The sequence below is a fragment of the Mytilus galloprovincialis genome, chromosome 4, assembly GCF_965363235.1.
Source record: "Mytilus galloprovincialis chromosome 4, xbMytGall1.hap1.1, whole genome shotgun sequence".
Classification (NCBI taxonomy): Eukaryota; Metazoa; Mollusca; class Bivalvia; order Mytilida; family Mytilidae; genus Mytilus; species Mytilus galloprovincialis.
In genome coordinates this window covers 11,282,041-11,297,962 of record NC_134841.1, presented here as the reverse complement: position 1 = coordinate 11,297,962, position 15,922 = coordinate 11,282,041, and the positions used below count along the sequence as shown (strand labels likewise).

The window sequence follows — 15,922 nt, the reverse complement described above, 5'->3', positions numbered from 1 at the left end:
CCAACTGCAGGCTAGCTTAACTTCCATCGTAGGTCATACATACCTCCCAGTGACTAAATACAAACTGCAGGCTAGCTTAATTTCCATCGTAGGTCATACATACCTCCCAGTGACTAAATACCAACTGCAGGCTAGCTTAATTTTCATCGTAGGTCATACATACCTCCTAGTGACTAAATACCAACTGCAGGCTAGCTTAACTTCCATCGTAGGTCATACATACCTCCCAGTGACTAAATACCACCTATGGACTAGCTTAACTTCCATTGTAGGTCATACATACCTCCCAGTGACTAAATACCAACTGTGGACTAGCTAACCCACTTGTTTTCTTCCTAATATCATCAGCAAATCCAAAACTTTCTACTACAGGTAGTGCAGCAATGATGTTAAATATTTGTGACCCTTCCCTCATTTCATCTTCAATGACTCGTCCATTTCTTTTACCCAGAACAGCAAACAGTTTACCTGTAAATATATGTGCACATAATTATAGTCAGAAAAACAGATTAACAATTACAAATATTACATTTTGTAAGAATAACTAAAGAAGTGTTGACAATACTAAAGTAAGATTTAGTTTAACTTAAAAATACATGTGAATGTTTTGCTATGGTTTTATTTGAAGATCAGTTAAAACCTTTGACAAGTCACATACAAGACACTTTTGATTTAAAATTTGAAGAAAAGGATCCTGCATTTATTTAACTTTCATGTTTGATTCCCAAGATTTTGTGTCTAACATCACTCCTTCTCAATATTCATTATTTTATTTCATAAAAGAAAGTCGTAAAATGTTTTGCAAAATTTTGGTGTGTAAAAAATAAATGTACACTTTCTTTTAGACAATAAAAAAATTCAAAATAATTATTTCAGTCCTCTGGCGAATCACAATAAGCATGATAAGGATATTTTGACAATTACAGTAAATGGCTGAAAATAGCTGTTTGACAACTAACAGTAAAGGGCATTCTTACCCTCATAAAGGGTATTACACAGATTTGACAATTATCCCAACTTATTATAAGAATCAAAGAGCTCAAAGCTCTGAGGAAAAATGACGCCACTGCTTCTAATATTGGGATATTTTTTATGCAAGTCTTGATTTTCACATACCGTAATAAGTTGAACATTGCAACATGTCTTGTAAGCATATAATTGATATTCGTATATGAGTGTGTGAAGTGAAGATGACAACTGACTGGTTTTTTTTTTAAACAAAGGAATAGGTCAAGAGTCAAGACTACCTAAATGATCTACAGTATCCAATGACTAATGGCTGTTTTTTTTTTGTACAAATAAATAGGTCTTGACTACCTGAATGATCTACAGTATCCAATGACTACTGTCTGTTTTTTTTTTTGTACAGATAAATAGGTCAAGAATACTGGAATGATATACAATATCCAATGATTACTAGCTGTTCTTTTGTACTAATAAATAGGTCAAGACTATTTATATGATCTACAATATCCAATGACTACTGGCTGTTCTTTTGTACATACTAAATAAAGACTACCTGAATGATCTAAAGTATTCTAAGTAATGTGTATTTTTTTTTCTTGCAATTACATTTTTCTAAATCAAGAATACAGACTACTAGTATCCTTTCAAACCAAATGATTATGAAGAGCCTGTTGTAATAAGCTCTTATACCCCACTAGTCCTATAACATATGACTTCGCATTCTTATTCAATTTTTAACGTTTTTATACTGATATTTTCATTTTTTTTTAATTTTTGAATGCAAAGTGTGACACATTGATAGTAAAAAAAATTATCAGAACAGTAAATAAAAATAGTAAATAATGCTCCTGAGGTCATATGATATACGGCTTATAACCCACATACTTATTAAATAAGTTACTAGTGACATACACAAATGTAGTTATTTTTGTTACTTGAAGCAAATTCTATTTCTGTAGATTTTCACAATATTGTTATACTTGTTTTATTTCACATTGAAGATTAGACAAATAGGGATACTCCTTTGATTTTTTTTATTTCATGTCAGTCAGGTTTCTTTATATGAAACTTGAAACCACTTCTCTGCCATCATTGATATTTTATAACAACTCTGCCCATGACTCATATAATTTGATATTCATTCTTTTACCATATATCATAGTAAGCTAGTTTTTATGCCCCACCTACGATAGTAGAGGGGCATTATGTTTTCTGGTCTGTGCCTCCGTTCGTCCGTCCGTCCGTCCGTCTGTGCGTCTGCTTCAGGTTAAAGTTTTTGGTCAAGGTAGTTTTTGAAGAAGTTGAAGTCCAATCAACTTGAAACTTAGTACACTTGTTCCCCATGATATGATCTTTCTAATTTTAATGCCAAATTATAGTTTTGACCCCAATTTCATGGTCCACTGAACATAGACAATGATAGTGCGAAGTTCAGGTTAAAGGTTTTGGTCAAGGTAGTTTTTGATGAAGTTAAAGTTACATCAACTTGAAACTTAGTACACATGTTCCCTATGATATGATCTTTCTAATTTTAATTCCAAATTAAAGTTTTGACCCCAATTTCACGGTCCACTGAACATAGAAAATGATAGTGCGAGTGGGGCATTCGTGTACTATGGACACATTCTTGTTTTATTTTACACTAATCCACAAACTTTCATGTCAAATTTTGTCTCCATTTAAGTTTATGCCATTGAACCATCATGGTATTAAACACAATTCCAAGTAATTATGCTGTTATAGAGGGTCACCATATATTCATCTTGGGTGGCATTCCAGTTATTGAAATTTGTGTCAGATTGGATAATGGACTAGACCTTTAGGAATTGATCTCATAATTTAATATGGAGCTATCGTATGCGACTCCTACTCGGTAACAAAAATAAACATGTCAAGCAGCAAAATTTATCACCAGAGATTACAAGTCAAAAGAGGATGGATAAGCCTCCAAAATGCTTGCCAAACTGGAACTACAACAAGATCTCCAGACAAGGAGAAACAAGGCGTTGAAGCCAAAGTTAGTATTTATGTACAAAGAAGTTGAGGGGCTGATTCACGCTATTGAACCAGACGAAGAAGTACCATAGGTTAATATTTCTGGCCAACACCTTCCTTATCTAACTCTTCTTGGGTAAATACTGTAAAATTTCTGGACAACCCATTCCTTAATTCTACTGTTTTTGCTTAAAATACTGTTAAAATATATATTAAACAAATCTAACACAGGTGCCGAATTGACTATATCAAGTGCAGATTTAACCAGGTGCCAATTTGACTAGATGCCGATTTGACTATACCAGGTGCCAAATTGACCATGTGCCGATTTAACCAAGTGCCGATTTGACTAGACTTCCATAAGACAGTGATCGCGCTGAATCAGCTAGACGACACTGTTGTGCACACATCAAACGTAGAGAGCTTCAAATCTGTTCTCCCGCCCGCCAATAAAACCGTTGTATTAAAGCCAGCATCGATATCGACAATTTATTCACGTCATACAGATACAGTCTGTTACTGACTCTACTGTTGTAACTTTGTAAACAATGATTGAGTCGGATTTCCGGTACTTCGATCTGTCTTATAACCAGTAAAAAGTGGACCAACTTGGACACATTATATTTTCTTATAAAAAAGGCATTTGTTTGTAAAAAGAAAAGACTATCAAGTTTTCCCCGATTAATAATATATCTTTAATGTTTTAACAATGTTTTAGTTTTACTTCACATAATGAATAAGTTATAAAAATAGATTTATGAGTATCTTAACAACATTGGTTGGTACACTTCGATCTTTTTGGTTATAAGAAGGACCGGAGGTATGTAAACTGGTTCCCGGTTGATTACTACACAAAATGATAATACAAGCAAATTCCAGTTTATATGTGAAATAGTAAAATACGAAACAAAGCGCGGTAGACGGAGAAATGTAATGGAAAGTAAATACGAACCAAGCGCGGTAGGCAGAGAAATGTAATGGAAGTTCAGTTCACCAGTATCGGAAACATGCCGCTGAAAGCGTCAATTTTCCAAAAATAAATAACTTCATTTAACCGATAAACTAAAAGCCATAGTCAGTTCAAGTTTTAGTCCTTGAAACTGGATTAGAATTTAACTAGAGGCTCTAAAGAGCCTGTGTCGCTCACCTTGGTCTTGTGCATATTAAACAATGGACACGGATAAATTTATGACATCATTGTGTTTTGGTGATAGTGATGTGTTTGTAGATCTTACTTTACTGAGCATTCTTGTTGCTACAATTATCTCTATCTATAATGAACTTGGCCCAGTAATTACAGTGGAAAATATTTTCTAAAAATTTACAAAATTTATGAAAAATGTTAAAAATTAACTATAAAGGGCAATAACTCCTTAAGGGGTCAATTGACTATTTTGGTCATGCAAACTTATTTGTAGATCTTATTTTGCTGAACGTTATTGCTGTATACAGTTTATCTCTATCTATAATAATATTCAAGATAATAACAAAAAACTGCAAAATTTCCTTAAAATTACCAATTCAGGACAGTAACCTAACAACGGGTTGTCCGATCCATGTGAAAACATCAGGGCAGATAAATCTTGACCTAATAAACAATTAAACCCTGTCAGATTTTCTCTTAATGCTTCGGTTTTTGAGTTATAAGCCAAAAACTGCATTTTACCCCTATGTTCTATTATTAGCCGTGGCAGCCATTTTGGTCGATTGGCCAGGTCACGCCACACATGTTTTAAACAAGTTACCCCAATGATGATTGTGGCCAAGTTTAGTTTAATTTGGCCCAGTAGTTTCAGTGAAGAAGACTTTTGTAAAAGATTACTAAGATTTATGAAAAAATGGTTAAAAATTGACTATAAAGGGCAATAACTCCTTCAGGGGTCAACTGACCATTTTGGTCATGCTGACTTATTTGTAAATCTTACTTTGCTGAACATAATTGCTGTTTACAGTTTATCTCTATCTATAATAATATTCAAGATAATAACCAAAAACAGCAAAATTTCCTTAAAATTACCAATCCAGGGGCAGCAACCCAACAACAGGTTGTCCAATTCATCTGAAAATTTCAGGACAGATAGATCTTGACCTGATAAACACTTTAACCACATGTCAGATTTGCTCTAAATGCTTTGGTTTTTGAGTTATAAGCCAAAAACTGCATTTTACCCCTATGTTCTATTTTTAGCCATGGCGGCCATCTTGGTTGGTTGGCCGGGTCACGCCACACATTTTTTAAACTAAATATCCCAAAGATGATTGTGGCCAAGTTTGGATTAATTTGGCCCAGTAGTTTCAGAGGAGAAGATTTTTGTAAAAGATAACTAAGATTTACGAAAAATAGTTAAAAATTGACTATAAAGGTCAATAACTCCTAAAGGGGTCAACTGACCATTTTGGTCATGTTGACTTATTTGTAAATCTTACTTTGCTGAACATTATTGCTGTTTACAGTTTATCTCTATCTATAATAATATTCAAGATAATAGCCAAAAACAGCAAAAATTCCCTAAAATTACCAGTTCAGGGGCAGCAACCCAATAACGGGTTGTCGGATTCATCTGAAAATTTGAGGGCAGATAGATCTTGACCTGATAAACAATTTTACCCCATGTCAGATTTGCTCTAAATGCTTTGGTTTTTGAGTAATAAGCCAAAAACTGCATTTTACCCCTATGTTCTATTTTTAGCCATGGCGGCCATCTTGGTTGGTTGGCCGGGTCACGCCACACATTTTTTAAACTAGATACCCCAATGATGATTGTGGCCAAGTTTGGTTTAATTTGGCCCAGTAGTTTCAGAGGAGAAGATTTTTGTAAAAGTTAACGACGACGGACGACGACGGACGACGACAACGGACGACGGACGCCAAGTGATGGGAAAAGCTCACTTGGCCCTTCGGGCCAGGTGAGCTAAAAACCAAAGAAAATGCATCAGGGACAAGTTGTAAATAACTGATAATCAATCAACCTATATACCATTATAAGACTATAATCATTCTCCAATCTCATAAAACATTTCTTATTTGGTTGTCAAGTGAAAATCAGTTCAAATTGTTATAGATCTACTTTTTGTTAACTTATACACTTTCCATTCTTTTGAGAGAGAAAAAATACACAAAGGAACTCTGTCAAACAATGAACTGTTAATTTTGACCATAACCTACCTAAAACTTCTGCTGTAGCCTGTATATTACATTTATACATTGCCACCACTAATCGTTGAGACTGGGTTTGGAATGCTTTACGGCAGCCATCTTTGATACAAGATATTAACTGTCCAGAGAATTGACCATATGTCTCGGTTTTCTTTCTAGATACAGAATCTTCTATTTTATCACAAGATACTTCATTTTCACTATTACATTTACTTCCAAAATCCATCTTAGATGTTAACTTTTGTATATTATCTATATCACAATCATTCACAGAAGTTTTAGAACATTCAGATCTACTTTCGTTTTGTAAATGACTTTCTTTTTCAATGCTATCTTTAGATTTGTCTGTGTCATTCATCATTTCCCATTTTTCAATAACAAAACAAACTCCTCTCATTGGTTCCTCACAAAGAGGTCCAGACAATGTTGCTATTTGAAATCCACTAACAAAACTATTATCAAGGTCCCACAATTCACCACTCCCTTCAGACTCATTATCTAAACATGTCCACACAGTCTGTCTTTTGTATTCTGGAATTCTATTTAATAATAAATTTGGTCCAACCCTCCTTGGACCAAAAGCCCATATCTGGTCAACAGCACCTCTCCAAAATTTTCCAGATTCATCAAATATTTTGCTAAGTTTAGATTTGAAATCTTTAATCCCTTCCTGTATTGATAGATTTAAACTAACAATGTCTGATGTTTTGTTTAGATGATCTAACACTTTCAGTAAGTCCATGCTGTCTTCCAACAGTTTGGTAATATCATCAGGAAGAGGCTGAGCTCTGATTACAACACAACATTTCTTATTAGCTGTATAAGTCTGAATAAGGCCTGGCTTTAAAACCTAAAGATTAAAAGAAGATTTCTCATAAGGTATCTGTAATAATTAACTTATTTTCACCAAAAAGGTGTCGAAATACATTTTTCATGACACATAACCCTCTATCAACCATTGTCAATAAAATACAAATATAATTAGAGGAAAAAATAACAAATGCATGCAAGAAAATTGTGGATGATTTTACCCCATCTGCTAAAGCATGCACTCAATATGTGCTTTCCTTTTCTATGTAACTTCCATTAAATTAAAGATTTTTCATGTTTATTTTTATGCCAGCTATATTTTTTTAATTTATTTAATTGGTTTAAATAAACTCTTGAGCATGAATCAAAACTTTCATAAAATTCTAGTGTAAAATAATGTTGAGAATGGAAATGGGGAATATGTCAAATAGACAACAACCCGATCAAAGAGCAAATAAACAGCTGTGCCATGAGCCCATGATACGCCCGACAACTTGTGTGGAAGTTTTATGCAATAATCATAAATAGTTTCTGAGAAAGTTTAAAGCAATAACCATATATTATTTTTGAGACAAGGCGGGACATGTGAAACCCCCCACCCTGTTTTTTTTTTTAAACTAAATATCATTAAAATACAATTTTGAATCAAAACCAAAAAGTATACAGATCTTTAGATTAATATAACAAAGAAGTGTGTAAAGTTTTAAGCAATAATCATAAACTATTTTTGAGATACGGCTTGACATGTAAAAAAACCCTCCCCTGTTATACAAATACTCAAGAACTTAAAAATAAAAATTTCGAATCATCACCAAAAAGTAAACAGATCTTTAGATTAATATAACAAAGACATGTGTAAAGTTTTAAGCAATAATCATAAATGGTTTTTGAGATATGGCGCGACATGTAAAAACCCCTCCCCCTTTTTTACAAAATACTCAATAACTCAAAAATGAAATTTTGAATCATCACCAAAAAGTATATATTAAGATATAATATAATATAATATAAGATTAATACAACTAATAAATGTTTAACGTTTTAAGCCATAATTAAGAATCGTTTTTAAGATACGGTGCGACATGTGAAAAAAACACACCCCTGTTTTAGTTACAAAGTGCCGTAACTCAAAAAGTTTTAATCTTATTTTCACCAAAAAGTATACAGATCATTTGACCATCATAAGAAACAACTATACTAAGTTTCATGAAATTTGGATGAGTCATTCTTAAGTTACGGTGCAACATGTTTACGCCAGACAGACAGACGGACATTTGTATACCATAATACGTCCTGTCAAAATTTTGACGGGCATATAAAAACAGCTAAAGGCCACCATTGGTCTTCAACGAAGACAAAAGTCAAACCTCATCATCATCTTCAAATTCCTTCATCCTGCTAGTCTTAATAACAACATTGGTATCCTGTATAACTTCATTAACCATGTCAACCTTTGGTGGAATTATAATTGTCTCTCGAAATGGTACAATAGCTTCTGATACATTCAACTCTATCTTGGCATACCTTTAAAAAATAAATATTTCTTATATTTATATAACTATATAAGGCTATTCTTAATACTCAAAAAAAAATTGTAACATGACGTAGTTACATTACTTGCATTCTTGATTTCTGAATTTTGAACATAAAAAAACATAGAGATTTGTAAAAAAAATCTCTTTTAAATAAGCTTAGCACTTTTCTTGATTTACTGTCCAGTTTTAAATTATCACTGGCAGACTGTGGAAAATGAGGAAATGTGATATCAGGAGACAAAAGAACACGACTTAAATAACTATGTCACTGTTCAGCCTTCAACAAGGAGCAACATTTAAAATGTATAGTTAACATTAAAGTCCCTTACATAACAACAAAAAAAGCGAACTGATTTATGACAAAACAATAAAACAAATGTGACTTGTTGGTATACTGGTACAATTACCTCTCTTTCAGGTCATCTACACATCTTTGTAAATGGACCTCTCCAGCTGTGACAATCACATGTTCTCCAGTTTCTTGTACCATCACTTGGACACAAGGGTCAGCCTGGTTTAATAATTTTAATCCTTGTACAAGTTTCTTCATATCAACTGTAATTATATGAATATCTATGATATGGGGTTGCAAAGGCTTATTTGTTTGTATGTGTTTGCAATTTTTATTTTAAATAATAAATACATCAGGTTAATTTTGTCATTTTCTCTAAGCCTTTCCAAAAATAACAGTATTTCTAAAGATTTTTTTTGTCTCTTTAACTTTTCAAAAATTGTGTGAACTTATAGAGGCTGTATAATCTCCTTTCTTGTAATAACTAAGATAATTACCAGCATGTTTTGGCTCTAAAGCCACTCTTACAATGGGTGAGGCATCAAAGTACAAGTCTGTAAAGGCAGGACAGGCTACAGTACTGGATACTGTACCAGACTTCAGGATGTGGTCCTCTAATCCACCTATACCTATAACATTATTCCAGACATATATAAAGTTCATTTGAAAATTTGTCATCAATTTGGGTATGTATATATATGAAAATTTCAAAATCAGATTCACAATCACATCTGAATTTATATGGTTTATTTTCTAAATGCAATAATCATTTATAGTTTACTTTTACATTTGTGTCTGTAAATCTTTCTATACTAGTTTCTTTAATAAGCATAAGGGATAAACAACAGTTGATTAAAAAATATGCATATATACATGTACATGCATAACTGTTATTGAGAAACCTATCAACTATACTGAAGAAATTTTGATAAATATGAATTAAAAGAGATACATCAAATACTGTTTGTTTAGTTGATGTTTAACACTAATTTCAGTGCCTTTTGCTATATCATGGCATTGGTTTTTACTTGTGCATGTTGTGGAGAAGCCTAAGTACAATGCTAGTGATTACTACTGCCTTTAGTAGAAAAAGGACAATCTTTGTTAATTAAGATCAATGTCAAAACACACCTCATCAAGAGCATGATTCAAACTCACAAAATCTTTCCGATATTGAGAAAAACCCTGTTTAATTCATATAATAAATTTCAAAATGCTAGTTTAAATTATTGCGCTTATAACCTTGTCGCATTTTTCGCAATAATAAAGACATCACAATAATTTCTGAATCTACAGTATAGTAAATTAAGTTCAAAATTTAACTTATGCAAATAAAAACTTGATTTATACCAAGTACATTCCCTGCAGGAACACTATCCGTGAGTTCTAGTTCTCTTCCCATGAAGAGATAAACATCTGTAACTGTGGCTACTGTTATATGTATGTCACTACTCAGATCTTTTATTGACAGGCTATCATCTATCTGATGACCTGAAGTTTCCTGCCAAAAATAAAACAAATTATTATCAGATGCTTTCATCATAACAAAAGTTATAAATCCTATCATCATTTTGAGTATCATACAATAAATCAACACAATTAAACTTATTTACATATAAAACTCAATTGTTTTTGTTTTTTTTAAATTGTTAACATTTTTTGGAAAAATATTGTATTTAGAACACCATAATAAAATTAAAAGAAAGCATGAAAAGTTAACATCATAATTGAGTTGTTCATTGATGACGTATATGACACATGGTTCGTAATGAATAATATACTTCTTGGGGAAAGTATAAATCAATTTAAGAATTAGAGAAATAAAGACATCAGATAATACATGGGATATTGTAAGTAGTGATCTGTATTAGCTAAGTCAGCACATATTGACCTAAGCTAAAGTCAGCACATATTGACCTAAGCTAAAGTCAGTACATATTGACCTAAGCTAAAGTCAGCACATATTGACCGAAGCTAAAGTCAGTACATATTGACCTAAGCTAAAGTCAGCACATATTGACCTAAGCTAAAGTCAGCACATATTGACCTAAGCTAAAGTCAGCACATATTGACCTAAGCTAAAGTCAGCACATATTGACCTAAGCTAAAGTCAGCACATATTGACCTTAGCTAAAGTCAGCACATATTGACCAAAACAAATCATTATTTCTTTTCCATTTAAATTCGCTTGGTTTTAAATAATTAAGAAATCTCCAGTTTACCAGTACACCAATTTTCAAAAGAAAAACTTTTGGAGAAATTTTCTTTAACATATATTGATTTTCTTACAAAGCATATTTTCCTTTTCACATCTTCTTTTTGATAGAATAAAAATACTGCATGACTTTGTATTTATTTCTTTTGTCCTGAATGTGCATTATTACTTGCTATTTGATATTAAACATCAATCAAGCAATCGGCCAATCTATTTATCAATCTTTTGAATGAGTAAACACTAGTACCATCAATCCTCAATAAATACCATTTGTTTATAAACCATACCTCTTTCAAAGCTACTTCAGGATCATGTTTAGGTCCCAGGACATATAACTTCTGACCTTTCTTCACAACACCACTCATCACTCTGGCAAAAGCTATAAATGTTTGGTCTGCTTCAGGCTCAGTGTCTGAACCAACCAGAGATTCTTTATCTAAAACAAAAAAAATTATACAAATAACAACCAAATTTTCTATTTGTTCTTAATTTATCTAAACAAAGAGGTTAAATACACGTGTAAAGAGATGATCTTAAAAAAATATAGATATGTTATGAATGAATGAAATTTGTTAAAGCAAATATATGTATCCTGACTGATTTCAGATTTGACCTTCATCCCAATGTATTTCTAAAGTGCCTGTCAATTTTGCATCTTTTAAAGTGTCTGGAAAATGTGATTATGCACTATGTATTAGAGGAGTTTCATTAAGTTTTTCTACTGATTTTACTGAATAACAATTATCCAGTACTGATGGAAGCACATGTGATACCAGAAAACTTTAATACATGTGTATTCATACTTCTCTAATTCTATGGAAATTTATCCCTTTCCAAACCCATTGTATAAAAAAATTTAATCAACATGTGGTTGATGGTGATCTCAAAAGATTATTGGATGATTTTAAGGGTCATAACCTTTTTATCTAACTCGATGAATCAAAATATGCTAACAGGTGTTAATGAAATTGACAACTTCGTGGAATATCAAAGGCACTCGAAGGGGATTTTCGTTTAACAAAACAAGAAAATTTATTTTTTAATCATTAGAGAAACAAATATGAGAGGGGATTTTCATTTAACAAAAAAAGAAAATTTATTTTTTAATCATTAGAGAAACAGATTCTTACATAATTACTTGTGGATTTCAGGATTTATCCAATCTCGATAGTTAAATTATAAATTTTAAAGTCCTCGCCAAGGCTCGGACTTTAAAATTGACAATTTAACTATTTTGATTGGATAAATCCGATAATTCACTGGTATCAATGTAAGAATCTATATTTATTTTCTCAGCATATTAATATTCATTTTTTTTTAGGGTGAGATATACTGTTTGTAAAATTAACAGAAGAAAAAACTAGAGGATCTTAAGAGCCTATGTTGCTCACCTTCGTCTATGTGCATATTAAACAAAGGACACAGATGGATTCATGACAAAATTGTGTTCTGGTGATGGTGATGTGTTTGTAGATCTTACTTTACTGAATATTCTTGCTACTTACAATTTTCTCTATCTATAATGAACCTGGCCAGGAAGTGACAGTGGGAAATATTTTGTAAAAATTTACCAAATTAATGAAAATTGTTAAAAATTGACTACAAAGGGCAACCAGGTGCTCCGCAGGGCGCAGCTTTATACGACCGCAGAGGTCGAACCCTGCACAGTTGGGGCATGTATGGACAAAACATTCAAGCGTGATACAGCTCTGAATTTGGATTGTGATCAAATTTTTGACATTATATGGGTTTTTTACACAAAACAAATGTCAAGATTTTACAAATCAATTAAAGATTTCTTCTTCAAACTTATTTAAATCTAAAATTAAATAGTTGACACAGCATAGGTTTCTGACACAGAATGAATGTGGTCTAATGAACTTAATTTTTTTTTTTTTGCCTTTGAGCAATTCACTATGCTGTTGAATATTAATCCTCTCAAAAAAATGTTTGAAGAAATTTTCTTTTTATTTATGAAATCTGAAATGAGAAAAAATTAACCCCCCCCCCCCCCCATTTTTTTTTTCACATCCCCCTTTCCCTTTTTCCAAAACTGATATCAATTCAAATTTCTAATGCAGTTTGCAACAATAACTACTCTTTTAAATACATCATAAAATATTAAAATGTAAAATAAAGTGCTTGTTATCACTGAATGGTAAAGATTGGTTGGTAGTAAAAGTGAATATACATTGTATATTGTATAAAACAATGATTTAAGTTGATTCAACTACTATTCTGAACATAGAAAGATAACTCCAATTGAAAATTTCTTGCTATTGCACAATATTGTGCAATTAGATATTTCTTGCTATTGCGCAATACTGAGCAATTGAAAATATTTGCTATTGCACAATACTGTGCAATTGAAAATTTCTTGCTATTGCACAATACTGTGCAATTGAAGATTTCTTGCTATTGCTGAATACTGTGCAATTGAAAATTTCTTGCTATTGCACAATACTTAATATAATAATTTGGATCCTGATTTGAACCAACTTGAAAACTGGGTCCATAATCAAAAATCTAAGTACATGTTTAGATTCAGCATATCAAAAAAGCCCAAGAATTCATTTTTTGTTAAAATCAAACTTAGTTTAATTTTGGACCCTTTGGACTTTAATGTAGACCAATTTGAAAACGGGACCAACAATTAAGAATCTACATACACAGTTAGATTTGGCATATCAAAGAACCCCAATTATTCAATTTTTGATGAAATCAAACAAAGTTTAATTTTGGACCCCGATTTGGACCAACTTGAAAACTGGACCAATAATCAAAAATCTAAGTACATTTTTATATTCAGCATATCAAAGAACCCCAAGGATTCATTTTTTGTTAAAATCAAACTAAGTTTAATTTTGGACCCTTTGGACCTTAATGTAGACCAATTTGAAAACGTGACCAAAACTTCAGAATCTACATACACAGTTAGATTCGGCATATCAAAAAGTAAAAACACAAAAATACTGAACTCCGAGGAAAATTCAAAAAGGAAAATCAAAAATCAAAAGGCAAAATCAAAAGTCCAAACACATCAAACGAATGGATAACAACTGTCATATTCCTGACTTGGTACAGGCACCTTCCAATGTAGAAAATGGTGGATTGAACCTGGTTTTATAGCTAGCTAAACCTCTCACTTGTATGACAGTCGCATCAAATTCCATTACATTGTCAACGATGCATGAACAAAACAAACATACTCAAAGAGTAAAAATGTCAAAAATAGGGGTACAACCCCAATTATTCAATTTTTGATGAAATCAAACAAAGTTCAATTTTGGACCCTTTGGGCCCCTTATTCCTAAACTGTTGGGACCAAAACTCCCAAAATCAAACCCAACCTTCCTTTTATGGTCATAAACCTTGTGTTAAAATTTCATAGATTTCTATTTACTTTTACTAAAGTTATGGTGCGAAAACCAAGAATAATGCTTATTAGGGCCCCTTTTTGGCCCCTAATTCCTAAACTGTTGGGACCTCAACTCCCAAAATCAATCCCAACCTTCCTTTTGTGGTCATAAACCTTGTGTTTACATTTCATTGATTTCTATTTACTTATACTAAAGTTATTGTGCGAAAACCAAGAATAATGCTTATTTGGGTCCTTTTTTGGCCCCTAATTCCTAAACTGTTGAAACCAAACATCCCAAAATCAATCCCAACCTTCCTTTTGTGGTCATATACCTTGTGTCAAAATTTCATAGATTTCTATTTACTTAAACTAAAGTTATAGTGCGAAAACCAAGAAAATGCTTATTTGGGCCCTTTTTGGCCCCTTATTCCTAAAATATTACGACCAAAACTCCCAAAATCAATCCCCAACCTTCCTTTTGTGGTCATAAACCTTGTGTTAAAATTTCATAGATTTCTATTCACTTTTACTAAAGTTAGAGTGTGAAAACTAAAAGTATTCGGACGACGACGCCGACAACGACGACAACGACGCAGACAACGACGCAGACAACGACGCCAAGATCATACCAATATACGACCAAAAAATTTTCAATTTTTGCGGTCGTATAACTCCTTAAGAGATCAACTGACCATTTCGGTCATGTTGACTTATTTGTAGATCTTACTTTGCTGAACATTCTTGCTGTTTACAGTTTATCTCTATCTATAATAATATTCAAGATAATAACCAAAAACTGCAAAATTTCCTTAAAATTACTAATTCGGGGGCAGCAACCCAACAATGGGTTGTCTGATTTGTCTAAAAATTTGAGGGCAGATAGATCTTGACCTAAAAAACAATTTTACCCCATGTCAGATTTGCTCTAAATGCTTTGGTTTCAGAGATATAAGCCAAAATCTACATTTTACCCCTATGTTCTATTTTTAGCCATGGTGGCCATCTTGGTTGGTTGGCCGGGTCACTGGACACATTTTTTAAACTAGATACCCTAGTGATGATTGTGGTCAAGTTTGGTTAAATTTGGCACAGCAGTTTCAGAGGAGAAGATTTTTGTAAAAGTAAACAACGACGGACGACGACTGACGACAGACACCAAGTGATGAGAAAAGCTCACTTGGGCAGGTGAGCTAAAAAGTAAAACCAGATGCTCCGCAGGGCGCAGCTTTATATGACCGCAGAGGTCGAATCCTAAACGGTTGGGGCAAGTATGGACACATCATTCAAGCTGGATACAGCTCTGAATTTGGATTGTGATTAAATAGTTGACACAGCATAGGTTTCTGACACAGAATGAATGTGGTCTAATGAACTTAAAATTTTTGTTTTGCTTTTGAGCAATTCACTATGCTGTTGAATATTAATCCTCTCAAAAAAAAATATCTTGAAGAAATTTTCTTTTTAAATTCTGAAATCTGACATGTCTGAAATGAACAAAAAAATTGAACACAATTCTTTTTTCACCTCCCCCATTCCCTTATTCCAAAAATGATCTCAATTCAAATTTCTAATGGAGTTTGCAACAATAACT

The 15,922-nt window shown here is 32.6% G+C and overlaps 1 protein-coding gene across 4 annotated transcripts in view; it reads right to left on the bottom strand.

Annotated features, from left to right (window-relative positions):
* LOC143071342 (elongation factor-like GTPase 1) overlaps positions 1–15,922 on the bottom strand; it is a 45,775-nt gene that overhangs the window by 2,253 nt on the left and 27,600 nt on the right. For all 4 annotated transcript variants that reach the window (XM_076245588.1, XM_076245587.1, XM_076245589.1 and 1 more), the window contains 7 exons: positions 11,258–11,406; positions 10,106–10,256; positions 9,253–9,384; positions 8,871–9,018; positions 8,296–8,452; positions 6,128–6,968; positions 284–468 (listed from right to left, as the gene is read on the bottom strand). In XM_076245588.1, coding sequence (XP_076101703.1) covers positions 284–468; positions 6,128–6,968; positions 8,296–8,452; positions 8,871–9,018; positions 9,253–9,384; positions 10,106–10,256; positions 11,258–11,406 — 1,763 coding nt within the window. The remainder of the gene's footprint in view (positions 1–283; positions 469–6,127; positions 6,969–8,295; positions 8,453–8,870; positions 9,019–9,252; positions 9,385–10,105; positions 10,257–11,257; positions 11,407–15,922) is intronic.